Source organism: Gymnodraco acuticeps, unplaced genomic scaffold (genome assembly GCF_902827175.1).
Source record: "Gymnodraco acuticeps unplaced genomic scaffold, fGymAcu1.1, whole genome shotgun sequence".
Lineage (NCBI taxonomy): Eukaryota > Metazoa > Chordata > Actinopteri > Perciformes > Bathydraconidae > Gymnodraco > Gymnodraco acuticeps.
In genome coordinates, this window is record NW_022989799.1 from 3871606 (window position 1) to 3887026 (window position 15421).

General features: G+C 41.4%; 1 protein-coding gene across 1 annotated transcript; it reads left to right on the top strand.

The window, feature by feature from the left end:
* Positions 1-6833: 6833 nt before the first annotated feature.
* On the top strand, positions 6834-8002 carry LOC117551174 (homeobox protein pv.1-like). Its single transcript, XM_034223924.1, has 3 exons — positions 6834-7148; positions 7259-7491; positions 7597-8002. Exons 1-3 carry the CDS (start codon positions 6908-6910, stop codon positions 7840-7842), a joined length of 720 nt encoding a protein of 239 aa, XP_034079815.1. The 5' UTR covers positions 6834-6907; the 3' UTR covers positions 7843-8002.
* The last annotated feature ends 7419 nt before the right edge of the window (positions 8003-15421 follow it).

Here is a 15421-nt window from a genome sequence, read left to right on the forward strand (position 1 = left end):
AATCCACTATTTGATATTTAAAGCAGACAGGGGTTATTCTACATAACCAAATAAACTAATACAACTACTGATAAAAGTACAAGAGGTAAATCAAACTTATAAAAAGCATTGGGGATTCCAAAGACACATGATATTAATAGAGGAACATGTTTAATAAAGAGGCAAGCAAACATTAATAAAATAAAAAATAAAAATGCACACATCCAAGGTAGTAAAAATAATTAAATCTGAAATACGATTTCAGAAAACGTTTCATATTTACAATGGTAATATGTAGCCTACTGTAAACATTCCCAAGCCTGCTTGCAAACAGCACAAAACATATGGGATAATGTGTTGGATAATTGCCTTCACCCAGTGCTCTTGGGCAGCAGGAATTAGAATACAGTCCCTCAGTCTCTCCTGGACAGACAGAGCAGAGCGGAGGAAATGGGCACAGTGTGACGCTGTTATTATCTGAAGCATCGGGGCGCATCTTCAAAGCCCGCAGATGAAGAGCTCGAGGCCGGAGCACATGACACAGATCCCCGATAAAGAGACCAGCGGGCCGGCCCTTATCTGCTCTGTCATAACTAAACGATCAGTGTAGTGCCATTGTCACCGAGCTGCTGCATGGGGGGATCTCTCAGTGGGGGCGGGACAAAAACAGGTCCGACTCTGTCTGGTAGAAGGTGTCTGGGTTTATTGAGACCTAATCGATGAAAGTTTCAGATGTTTTTACTCTCTGGGGACTGATTATTGGTCTTGAAGCAGAGGGTCGCCGGTTCAGTCGCAGAATGGACCAACTGAGTGTTTAAGTCGCGTTGAGAGTTCACCTCCTGCATAGGCTACCACCCACATTCCCTTGAGCAATGCATCAGACTCCTATAGTAGCTGCCCACTGCTTATTATACAAGTTAAATTACTGTATTGCAATGTATGAGGTGATTAAAGATGAATTAATTATAATCCATGATTTAAATTTCCATTTGTATTATTGTGATGATCTCACGAATATAGAAATAATATTGAGTTTGAATGGAAGCCGGTTGACCCCTCATAAAGTACGAAATGAACACAGGGAGGACGTGGAAGTGACCAAATGTTATATGTTAGAATTAGTTATGGTATGTTTGTATATTAAAACTATTTAAATCTGACAATATAATGTTGGCATGTCAAAAAGTGTATGTAGGCTAGGCCTAGTTATAATAATATTGTTAGCCTCGCATTACTTTTTTTCAGGATGGGTTTAATCGTAAATAAATTATTACATTATTTTGGTGTGCAGACCCAAAAATAAAATCTGACTTTGGTAAAATGCAATTGAGAGCACGTTACGTCATTTATCTCATCCACGTTATGCGTGAGAAATTCTCGGAGGAAATCTCCTCGTTACTTTCGTCCCACGTTACTTTAACCCGGACCTCCCCTATACTGTCACTGCCATCGTAGGAATAGCAGCACTGTGCTTTTTACTTTTACTATGTAGCCTACCTAATTAATTCCTTATATCTGCAGCCTTTGGTGTTTGATGCAGTCAATTTAAGGATTACCAAATCCCTCTGGGCTTGTTTGCACCCCCCCCCCCTCACTCATCCAGCAGCTTCCTCGTGGCTTGTTTAGCATATATACATGTGAACAGCTCGCACAATCAGCAGTAATTGTGTTGCTCCTGTAATACCTTTGATCTTCAATGTTTGAAGCGCCTGTGCCAAACGCTGGCTCTCGGTTCGCCGGCGCCACCACTCACCGGGGGATCAGAGGACATGTCAATAGTCAATACCAACCACCAAGGACTGCCCCCCCCCCCCCCCCCCCCACACCCCTCAGAAGTATAGAGCTGCACACACTCTCCACAGATCCCACGTACTTGGATCACTATTATCAGGTGCTTAAACATAACGCTTTCAAGCCATGATAAAAACATTAACACAAGTGGCAATAATCAAAAGTCAAATTGCAGTGTCCATGTCTTTTGTTTTCTTCAATAAGTCATTGCGTGATTTCACTCTTTTACAATACTCAATTAAAGGTGGGGTATAGTCATTTTGGAGAAACCAGCTCGAATGAGCTAGAATTTGAAAATACACAGCCGGAACAAATCTGCCACTTCCTTACAGAGCCCCTCCTCCAACACACACAAACGCGCACATGACCAATGAGGGCACGAGATACATTTGTGCACAGATGGAAGGCTGACAGGCAGGTAGGCCATCCAGTTACTTTAGCCGGCTCAGATGATTGGTTGTGCTTTTTACAGCGCTACGGCTTCCACAGATTACATTTTTTAATGGATTTGTTGTCAAAGCACTTCAGATATTCATTGCTATCGGGATGTTAAGAGCATTCCATGGAATATAACAAAAAGTGTATGTCGAGCCGGTTTCTCTATACCCCACCTTTAAAAGTCCCTTATTTAATAAAAAGTACAGAAGTATTGGCAACACCATGCGCATCCAAAACGGAGTCTCCCGCGAAAATCGGGAGGGTTGACAAGTAACACACACACACACACACACACACACACACACACACACACACACACACACACACACACACACACACACACACACACACACACACACACACACACACACACACACACACACACACACACACACACACACACACACACACACACTATTCGTATTTAGTCTGCTGATTTTAAATGGGAATTAAATCATTTGAGTGTTCCCAAAGCACCAGTGTTCTGCAGTTTGTGTGGGCCTACTGTACTGTTGCACAGTTTTGGAAGATTCATAGCTAACCACACTGAAGATTATGGATTATCTCATATTTTTAAGCCTCAATTTGTCCCCCCCCTCTAACATCACCAGATCATTTCTCAAAAATGTCTTATGTCCGGACCGTCATAGTATGGTTTGGTCCCTATTTCCATAGCCCCACCAAAAATATTATCCACCAGCCGCCACTGTCCACTGGAGTACAAGTACCTCCAAATGTTATCCTATACTTAAAGTGGAACTATGCCGAGCGGCGCAACATCCCGCCAACACGTCACGCAGCATTCTCATCTGTTTGTCCTTACTGGTGTCATTGTCTGGTTGCTAACGCCATTAGGCGCTTTCACACCAAGTACTTTGCCCTACTTAGTTCATCAGAACTTAGTTCATCAGAACTTAGTTCATCAGAACTCTAAAGAGCAGATCGCGTTCACACCGGAATAAGTCCCTGAGGGAGGATTAGTCAAATGAAGCCGCTGACGTCACTTCTTCTTCTTCTGCTTTGGGTTTACTGGCAGGCCGCAAACCACTTCATGGCGTATACTGCCACCCGGAGTCCCCGGCCGGAAGTCCCCGGAGTTGGGGACTGGCTTCAGTAGAAGCTGCTGGGAGTCCCAGCAGCTTCTACTGAAGCCAGTCGACAAATGTCACTACCCGATCTGCAGCTCTGCCCGATCTGCAGTGCGCATGTGCGAGATGGTCCGCCATATTGGACAACTCCGGACGGCAACCCAAGTAGGACAACATTGACACAGTGGCTTTTGGCAAAGCTCAACATAAAACGAGAGAGAGAGAGAGAGATGAGTTATTGTTATTACAACGTGACTTCACTATTATTTAACAACTCTTTTTATGGGGTTCTTTTATTTGGGGTTAAGTACATTGTCAGAATAAGTGATAAATGGATTTAACTTCTGTTAGACAGCTATCATACTGAATACATATTTACTGTGAATGTGTGCAAACATGTATGGCATATGGCTGTCTACCAGAAGTTACATCCATTTCTCACTTATTCTGACAATGTACTTAACCCCAAATAAAAGAACCCAATAAAAAGAGTTAAATAATAATAGTGAAGTCACGTTGTAATAACAATAACTCATCTCTCTCGAGTTTTCCTTTTGAGCTTTGCCAAAAGCCACTGTGTCAATGTTGTCCTACTTGGGTTGCCGTCCCGGCGTTGTCCAATATGGCGGACCATCTCGCACATGCGCACTGCAGATCGGGCAGAGCTGCAGATCGGGTAGTGACAGTGACACCCAACTCCGGGGACTTCCGGCCGTAAATCAGAGTAAATCGCCAGAATGCCGACACCTCCTCATCACTCCACCGCTCCCATGTTTTCTTTTGTGTTTCCATAAATTAGTCTGTCTCCGTTGGTGCGCTGATGGGCTAATGCTAATAATGCTAATGCGAGGATAATAAAATGGCGGCTTCACAAAACTTTATGGGAGTTTTACGGGCCGTGGTTTGCAATCCGCCCAGCCAATCAGAAATCAGAACCTTTTCACCCCCTTTTCAGTCCCTGCTCTCTAGCAGGGGGGTGAAAAGGTTCTCATGAACTGAGTTCTAGTTCCGGATTTTTTTGGTGTGAACCAGTGTTAATTTTGGCAGTTGTTTTTGATTTAGTCTTTAGACGAAAATGGTTATTAGTTTTAGTCACATTTTAGTCATTCCTATCCTTCGTAGTTTTAGTCTAGTTTTAGTCGACGAAAACTCAAAATGTTTTAGTCAACTTTTAGTCGATGAAAAATTACATTTTAGTCAACTTTTAGTCAAAATGTTTTCTCTCTTTAAACTAATTCAGTTGGGAAAATACAGGTATCTGAAATTGGAATCAATGTGACAGCATCAAGTGTTGAAATTCGTAAAGCAACATTTCATTCTCTTAACACTTTACTTGTGTAATAGGGATGGGTATATCGCTAAGGTTTTTAACGGTACTACTACTCTTATCGAAACTGCTTATCGATCCGGTGCTTTAACGCTATTCTTGTATGTACTTTTTGTTATTTTTTAAAGGGAAAAACTAAACAAATTGTTAACCGAATTAACATTGCTTTATTTACATGTGAAATAAATAAATAAAATATGTATAATTAATTATGTTATTATATTGTACTGTACTTGAGTAAAATGTTGAGATACTTGTACTTTACATTTAAATGTTTTGCTACTTAGTAGGCCTACTTCTACTCCACTACAGTTCAGATGTAAATGATGTACTTTTACTCCACTACATGTATTTAATACCTTTAGTTACTTCACAGATGTGGATGAATGATGTGAAATATAATCAAGTGTTGAATCAGACTTTAGTTCCACCTGGAGTAAATCCACCAGCTACCCTGCAGTATACAAAGTCCTTCAAACTAGCTGCACCTTTACCAGCTTTGAGAACACTTTAATGATCAATCATTATAAAACATATCATATATATTATTCTGAAATGGACCAATCTGCACAATGACTACTTTTACTGTCGCTACTTTCACTATATTTTGACGAGAATAATTTTCTACTTTTACTTGAGGAACATTTTGAATGCAGGACTTTTACTGTAACAGAGTAACTATGGTGTGTTTTTTTACTTAGATCTGAGTAGGCTACTTCTCCCACCTCTGCGCACCTGATGTGATAACGTTACTCGTAGGCTAATTGGCGCAACAGAGCTACGAGTTAAGGAATCGAATTGTGCATTTCTCCGATTGAATATGACGCCTTTTGGCCGGCTGTTGGACAGACTACTCTACTCGTGTCAACGCGTTTACGCCATAACACTAATGGCAAATGAGCTTTTTCCACATTGAGCCTTGTATACTTCTGAACGCTGATTGGCTGTAGGTCTATTCACACACACACACACACACACACACACACACACACACACACACACACACACACACACACACACACACAGAGAGAGAGACACAGGGAGAGCGCTCTTCTGGAGTGGTGAGCGGAAATAATGATATTGCAAGTTAGAAACGTAAGATGCATTTTGACAGACAAGACGGACACTTGGGGGAACATATGCTGCATTTTGAATGTCTGATAGTCCACCATTAACACCTCAGTCTCGTCTCGTCAACGAAAACTAAATACATTTCACCATAGTTTTCTTTATCAATAATCTAGTTTTAGCTCGTCATCGTCTCGTCTTAGTCATGTAGAAAAGGTCGTTGACGAACATTTTTCGTCATAGTTCGACGAAATTAACACTGGTGTGAACGCACATTTTCGGAACTAAATTGGAACTATACTGGGAAAAGTACTCCAGTGTGAAAGTGCATATTGTAACACAAAATCACTGATGTTCCGCTGAGTGGGTGAGCTGACCACTCAGAGCACAGGGAGGGGGGGGGCAGGAGCTCCAACAAGCCGTTTAGGACAGAGAGTGAATACACATAGGCTACTTTACAGAGATGCTGTATGAGAAACCAATGTGAGTTTGGAAAATTGCACAATTTAAATCTATTTTAGTAGACCTCAACAATGGAATTATGATCAGTATAAATGGCCATGACATGGGACCTTTAATGTTATTACAATGATTGTTATGTTTTACAACTGGACACTATTTGGAGACTTACTGCTCAGATATTGGCTTTAAAAGAGATGTTCAAAACTATTGACTGAACTCTTCTTGGTCTCAGATAACATAAGGGATTGTTCCCATTAGATGTATACACTTTCCATCTAATATTTCTAAGATGCATTTCTTTCTCAAATGTTGCGCATAGGGGACACTAGATCAGTGAGGAAGAAATGCGGTTGTAGTGTTTCAAATGTTAGCAGTAACTGAGCCAGGCCTATGGCTTTGACACCTCTCCCGGGCTACTGTATGCAGCAGCAGGAACATGAAAGCGCGTCTCCACCTCTGCAGGAGCCAGCTGTTCCTCCCGCCGCTGGTTTCAGTCGCGGCGGACAAATGTATGAGCTCAGGAGGGTTCTCACAGACTCGGCGGCGCCAGGTCTTCACACTCACAGGATATGTAAAGACTTCAATAACGAGCCATTAAGCCTTAATCATCGGCATCGATCAGGCGTTAACAAGGGCCTCTACATATGCAAATGTTGGCGAGGGCCGGGGCCCTATAAAAGCTGCCTCTGGCCAGGAGCTGGCATCACACTGTCCCTTTGACATTCGGTGGATTAACAGGTCACTGAGCAGCAACATGGTGAAATACTTTTCAGTGGACTGGCTGGCCCAGAGCCACGAACACACCGCGGTGACGGAGGATGCTGCCCCGGCCTGCAGACCTCACATCCCCTGCATGGTACAGCCCTGTCCGCCGACTTTTGGCAAGAGTTACCTGCAGCCAAAACCCAGGGCCACTAAGCCCGTTGAATCAGAGAGCAGCGGGCAGGACGCCAGCCTGTGCTCACCTTTCCATACAACAAGTTGCACCTCACCAAGTAAGTTTACTACTCATGGCAGCCTGCATTTATTTGATTTCAAAGAAAAATAGGCCTATGTCAAGCTTTGCGCACTAGAATGGTGTATAACCAGCTGTTCCTTCCTTCAGTTTCAGAAACCAGCGGGTATTCCTCCGGGTATGAGAGCGAGGCGGCTTCCTCTGAGTGTCTCTCTGTGGATGATGGCAGCGATGCGGAGAAAGACGCAGCGCAGCGCCGAGTGCGCACCAAATTCACCCCCGAGCAGATCAACAAACTGGAGAAAATCTTCAACCAGCACAAATACCTTGATGCTGGAGAGAGGGTGAAAACATCACAGAAGCTCAACCTCACAGAAACTCAGGTAAGAAGAGAAACCAACAATAACACCAAAAGAATGCCATGTTCCTTATTTGTTTCCTTTATTGTTTTTTGTTTAGAGACTAACTTTATCATTGCCTTCTCTTAGGTACGAACCTGGTTTCAGAACAGGAGAATGAAGCTCAAGCGTGAGGTGCAGGACTACCTGGCTCCTCAAATCTCCCCGGTGATGTTCCAGCGTCTGCCCCCGGTTCAGTACCACAGCATGGCCGGACAGCGACCCCACTTCCCGGCCACCGGCCCGGCCTTCTACCCACTCACGGTCCCGCAGCTGGTCCTCCAGCAGCAGATGCGCCCTCCTCACGTCATGATCCACAACCCTCATTACTACTGAAGAACTTACAACCAGACTTTTCCAATCGAAACACTTACAATCCCGTGCAATCCAGAGTATTTGATGTGTGATTTTTATTATTATTACGTTATATCAAAGTTGTATATAATTTACATAAAAAGTATATTTATCATTGAATTAAAACAAGTGTATCTTCTAATCCCTGGCTCTGACTTTCTGTGCGTTGCATACATAACAAGAACAAATGTGGAGATAAAGCTGATGATATTATCTTTATTGCAGGATTAGTTCCCCATGAATAGATCATGCATTTCATCTTAAAGTAGGAGGAGGTTGGAAGAAAGGGATCTGATAACAAATGGGAGTTGTCCATTAAAGCTATCACAGCTCATTGTAAGGATCTCAGTATATCAAAGCCCAGTCAAACAAATCATTATCAATTAAATCACTAGAGTCCACATTAAATTGTCCTTGCGCGTCCCATACAGACATTGCGGTATCCCCGCCCCCCCCCCCCCCCCCTGTGCCTGTCAACAAAGGCTGACCAAATGCTCTCCTCAATGCGCCTTGTTTGCCGCAATATCTGCATTTCAAACGCCAGCTAACGGGAGATCATGGTCAACAATTAGTCCCAAATGAAGCTGTTCATTGGTGAGTTTACACTTACAGCAGGGACCCCCACCCACCCTTCGGCCTGGCTCCACTGAGTCTGGGTCTTTGTGTGGTTTGAAGTCTGAGGCCTGGGGTTAGAACTTGATTGTGTGATGAGGTTTGGAGACACTAGAGATAATAAAGGCAATATTCATGTATTTACACTCAGTGGCTGAAGGGGCATTGTCCCCCTTTTTACAGTCCAATCACATCCTGGGTGACCCATTTATTGCCAAGGAATTTGCTTTGTTGGATAATACTGCTACAACAAAAGGAACTAAGTTGTATATACAAATATTTAAAAAGTTTGAAGTTAATTTAAATGTGTATGTCTACTTTACGCATACCTCACACTTTATACTGCATATCATGTTTCTTTAATAGCAGGTAAGTTCATTAAAATGTAGTTGCTCTACGTTGATGGTGCGCACTAAAGCTAATCCTTCTATTGTTAATAATGCATTTACTGTTTGTTTATTCTTATTTTCAATTCATGAGAAAAGCTACGAACAATTTCCCAATTTGGGATCAGTAAAGTATAACATCTCTTTTAATTTGCTTAAGTGCATACTGGTGCATTAACATAGTCAAAAGAATGAAATTGTAAAAAGTGAGAACATATAAATATGTTAAAGAATAAATTATAAGCAATACACCAAAAAAGAAATAAAATATGTGGAGTAAATCAGATTTTAAACGGGCAAGAGTATAGCAGCAAATACTAAAGTTTAAAAAAAATGTCTCTGAAAAACAAAATATGTTTAAAAGGGGAAGTTTAATTCTGCAGACAAGTGCACCATTTTGGTCTAATAGTGCATATTCACTCATTTACATTGCCTATTAATTACAGGTAATGTTTCTGCTGTTGATGTATTTATCCTCCAGAGACCCACCCATTCATGGTCCTCTGTGGAGGACATTTGGTTTTGGTCCATTGAGGTTATACATGCCACAGCATTAAGTCCAATTGCACTCCACAGAGGACATCCTGGGCTTTTCAGACATGTGACATATGTGGGGGTGTGGCTTTGAAAAAGATAATCTCATTGTATTTCAAAATGGCGTCCATCAACACAAGCACTATTTATAGAAAGATAAATGGTAAGTTTGTAATTTTGTAATTACCAGTCTTGTGAGTTCAATATTTTTATTAATTATAGTAAGGTTACATCTTAGGAGTTAGTGTAGTGAGTTTCAGAGCAGTGTAATAATTATTTGACCTAAAACTAAATGTTTTTATGAATGTCCTCTGAGGAGGACATGGGGATTTGCTTATTTTGTATTTACCCCAATTTTACACAACACAAATGGAGTCCACTATGGGACTTTAAAACTAACACGTAGGTTTCTGTAGGGTTCATGGCAGACGGATGCACGGGGAAAACATACATCAAGTGCCTCAAGTGTCAGATGTATCTCTGCATTTCAGAAAAGGATGGAGTACTACAAATGAGGGCTCAGTATTTGTTGCATTGAGTTGTTGTGCTCTAATGTTGTCTAAATGTACTTGTATGTTAATGTTGTTTGTATACTATGCTTCACATAACTAAAACCCGATGTACTCTACAGAGGACACACATAAAACAAAAATATATTTTTATTTTTGTTAGTCATTATGTTAATAACACCCTAAAGACTAGTGTGATCTAAAAAAAAAAAAAGGACATTTGAAACCTTTTTCTTTCGGGGTCTCATGAGCAATTGTTTTTTCTATTTTATTTTAAAGGTTTAATTTGAAACCATGTGCAATTTACATGCTACTGTAACAAAAACAAGCTGAGGAGTGTGCATGGTTCACAGTCTGGAATATGAGGAGGGTTTTATAGTGTCTTTGGGATGAGGGTCATAGTCTGACATATTGCATTGATGCAGTTTTGCTGTAAATGATTGATTTGATAACAATATAATCCTCATTGTTCTCACAGGTTACCTGTTGTGTGGGGGCTGAAGGGGCCCCGGGGCCTTTCAGCAAATGTGTCATTGTCAACAGGTCAACACAGATCAAACGGAACCTTCTCACTTTCTGATGCAGTCACACATAACAAAAGCTTCATCACCATCCTGCCTCTCCTCAGACAGACAGCTGTCTGCGGCTGGGAGACTCATCACTGATTGGACAGCCAGCATGTCAATCACACACACAGATGTGGACAGTAATATAGAGGTACCTGATGCATCAAGATTATAGGCATTAGTAAATATTACTAATGCTTTTTATTATCATAAGACATTTAAAAAGGATTAATGAGTTCAAGACTCATAATACTTTATTGATTGTGTGTGACTTCATGACAATTGTATCATGCTGTACCATAACTCCCATAGAGGTCATTACTGTTACTCTGTTACAGATCATTTGAATGTTATACTGCTTTATAATGATTATAATTTAGTTATTTTAATTAAAGCAATGCATGACCTATCATAGTGACTTATAACCAGCTTTATGACAGTGATTGTTGCATTATTGTAATGTAATTAATGTTGTCAAAATTAGAGAGACAGCAAGCGCATTTCGTGGCATCTGCAGGCAGTGGCAAGTACTTCCGGCATCTGCCACAGAGGCCAATACTCTGTGGCATCTGTGGCTGTACTTCCGACAGATGCCACAACTTGCCGAGGCATCTGCCGCTGCTCAACGGGAGTTGCCACAAGATGTGTGTGCTATTTAAACCCGTATTTATCGTGTAAAATGTCGCTGTTTAGGCATGACTTTATCGAACTGATCTGTACACAGGACTGATGATCTGTACACAGGGTTGGGTTGTAACGGAATACATGTAACGGCGTTACCCGCCCCCGCACGCAGATGAGAGAGAGATCTCTACATATATTGAAAGTTAGAAACGGAGATGGTTCGATAAAACGTGCAAGATAACGTTTATGTAGCATTTATTTATTGTCGAAATGATGACATTTCATAACTGGATCAAATCAAAGTGAATGGCCTGCTGCTGCTGAAGGCATGGGGCAAATATAAGTCCTTTGCCTAATTTATAAAGTAAACCTTAGCATCTCACTAGCAGTGGCAACTGCAATCAGTTACAGCTGCCCTAAGTCTGTAGCCAAGTCTAATAAGACCAGTGTACACGTTGCTGTGTCAATACAGATATTTATTTGTTAATTATTTGTCTTTACTCGTAATAATACACCTGGTTTATCGTAGCAAGGAGTGGAAACTCCCCTCAAGAAGCGACAATTGGTCGTTGCAACCCTCACTCGCCAATATTTCATCATAAATAGCACGTTTGTTTATTTTAGCCAACCATGCTCCAAGTAAAATTGAATAGAAATGATAATGTATAATCTTTTTGAAAAATAGAGATCGCACATCAGTCCTGTGTACAGATCAGTTCGATAAAGTCATGCCTAAACAGCGACATTTTACACGATAAATACGGGTTTAAATAGCAGCATTTGCCACGGAAAGCGAGTGGCAGCTACCGTAAACCTTCCCTTACTCTGGCATCTTGTGGCAACTCCCGTTGAGCAGCGGCAGATGCCTCGGCAAGTTGTGGCATCTGTGGCATATGCCTGAAGTACTTGCCACAGATGCCACGGAGTAGTGGCCTATGTGGCAGATGCCGGAAGTACTTGCCACTGCCTGCAGATGCCACGAAAAGAGCCATGCCCTACTGCAAAATTATCGCGTTAACGGCGGTAATACATTTTTTGAATGAATTCCGTTAAAATATTTAACGCATTTAACGCATTCGTGCAGAATGGCCCGCCCCATACATCCCACCAGTGGCAGCGCTGGGGTAGGCTACAGCCATACGAAGAAATGGCTTAGCCCCACCATGAAAAATGATGTTACAAAGTAAGCAAAATAAAGTCCGCCAACTCGCGCGGAGTAAATTGCACAGACAGCAGTTAGTAGCCACTTGTCTGGAAATACCGAAGACTAGAAACGGTTTTGAAAACTTTTGTCACGTAGTGATCGTCTTCTCAATAGAACATCTTTGATAATGTCTTCTGGCCAATCAGAATCCCGATAACGGCGTGGTGTTGTTGCAGGAAGTCCCGACGGAGAATACTTTTGCGGTAGTACATCTCTATATACATCGATACAACATTACGTGTTGATAGAAATCAACACGTAATGAAATAAGACCCCACGGTTTGATGATTGATAGGTGTGTGGGCTGTCTTTCATTTTGACACACAAAACAATGTTATAATAAACATACATAGGCTACATAGGCTACTGTATGTTAAATGGATATATCCGCCTTCTTTCATTTATCTTTCCATTCCCACAACAATAGGCCTATACATAAATAAATGGCATATTTTGGACATAGTTCGAATGGTGATTAATCATGATTCATTAATTTTTAAACTGTGATTAATCTGATTACAATTTGTAATCGTTTGACAGCCCTAAATGTAATCATTAAATTATTCTTATATATTAAAACTATGGGAACTATAATACACTATGATCCTTGCAAACAGTGAATGGCAATAATGAAGTAGTGGTAAGGGGGGGGGGGGTGGGGGGGGGGGGGGGGGGGGCAGCGACTGATAAGGCTCTGTCTATATGTCATGTCTTGACAGTCTTGGTCACTACGGCTGATAAAACATGCAACAGGGAATATTTGAAAGTCTCAGTGTGATTGGCCAATGGCACAGCAGGACTGAAAGCCCACATGAAAGAGGTCTTAAATCGGGCTACAATCTGGTATTTTAGTTAACAGCCCTGTATTCATAGCGGATATCACCCGGCCTTACTTCATGCAGAGATCATTTCTGTCAGGTAACTGATACTCAGACTCAGTGGCGCCGGAGCCAGCCAGGGAGGTGCGAACTCCCACAGCCCGGCCTCCATTAACCCCAATTACACCCACCATCAAGTTCCTATCGTTCCGCTGAGAGGCCTTTGCAGATGCAAATAAATACGTGTGCCCCTTCTTTAAGTGAGTGACACAAGAGGCATCAACACAAACACACCGTGAGACCACAACATGGACAACTTCTCTGTGCAATGGCTCTCCAAAGGTTATTATGAGGATGCGGCGCTCCATTCAAAAGTCCATAGCGAAATTGTGCAATTTACGAAGAAGCAGTATTCCCCGACTTCTCCCAACAGTGAGACGCTGATCGACTGTGCACCGACATGTCTTTGTGTTTCGGTTGACTTCGGCTGAGTTATTGAAGCTCCATGTCCTTCCTACAGCTGACAGTTGCAGGTGCACTTCGGATGACAGCGAGGGGGAAGCCGCCCAGCAGCTGCGGAGCAGCGGAGGTGAGGACCAAGTTCAGCTGCGGGCAGATCAGCAGGGACAGGGGCCTGGGGTCTATGCAGAGGAGGGGGGTCAGGCAGCACATCCCCGAAACTCAGGTGGGTTTGACGCTGGGGGTGTCTTCGCCGAACAATTCGAACAGTTCCCTCAAAAGTATGTGGTCCCATGTGAAGGAACTTCAAAGTACAATCTGTGGCTCCTGGTGTGTTTTTGTCAGAAAAAGTAAATCAATCACAACCAGTCACTCTGGTATAAATAACACACGGCAGAAACAATTACATGTCCTGCATTACATATATTGTTTATGTATTGTATTGGCACAAAAACAGCCCATTGCAGAATAATACACATGTATTGAATATTATGAATAGCTTTATCACTTTATTGTGCAGCTTTCGTGATTTTCACTTATTACCTATAATAAGACATCAAATAATGCAATGAAATACATTCTCTTTGAAATGTTATAGCAGTGAAGTAAAGTTAATACAATGGAAATGCTCTATAAAGTGTAGTGTATGTGGGAAGTTATTAAGTATACTCAACTGTAGTAAATGTTTAACTTTTTAGTTACTGTACTTTACTTGAGTCTTTCAATGTAATATATATTACTATAATAATATACTTTGTGCTTTTACTCCACTGCAATTTGGAAGAAAATATGCTTTTTGCTCATCACATTTATTCAACAAGATTAGTTATTAGCAGTATTGGGCTAGTTACTTTTAAAAAGTAAAAAGTAAAAAGTAACTAGTAATAGTTATAGTTACTTCTCAAAAAAAAGTAACTAGTTACTTTATTAGTTACTAAATTCTAAAAGTAACTACACTGAACAAAAATATAAACGCAACACTTTTGTTTTTGCTCCCATTTTTCATGAGATGAACTCAAAGATCTAAAACATTTTCTATATACACAAAATAACCATTTCTCTCAAATATTGTTCACAAATCTGAAAAAATCTGTGATAGTGAGCACTTCTCCTTTGCCGAGATAATCCATCCCACTTCACAGGTGTGGCATATCAAGATGCTGATTAGACAGCATGATTATTGCACAGGTGTGCCTTAGGCTGGCCACAATAAAAGGCCACTCTGAAACGTGCAGTTTTGCTTTATTTGGGGGGTCTGGGGGGGTCCCAAAACCAGTCAGTATCTGGTGTGAGGGGTAGGATTAGGGTTAGGGGTAGGGTTAGGGTAATGTTGTGAATTGAGTGGCCTGTGTTCGTCATCCATAACATACGCCTGCCCATACCATAACCCCACCACCACCATGGGCCACTCAATTCACAACATTACCCTAACCCTACCCCTAACCCTAATCCTACCCCTCACACCAGATACTGACTGGTTTTGGGACCCCCCCCCAGACCCCCCAAATAAAGCAAAACTGCACGTTTCAGAGTGGCCTTTTATTGTGGCCAGCCTAAGGCACACCTGTGCAATAATCATGCTGTCTAATCAGCATCTTGATATGCCACACCTGTGAGGTGGGATGGATTATCTCGGCAAAGGAGAAGTGCTCACTATCACAGATTTTTTCAGATTTGTGAACAATATTTGAGAGAAATGGTTATTTTGTGTATATAGAAAATGTTTAGATCTTTGAGTTCATCTCATGAAAAATGGGAGCAAAAACAAAAGTGTTGCGTTTATATTTTTGTTCAGTGTAGTAACAAGTTACTTTACTTTAAAAATAATAACAAAGAAATACAAGTTTTT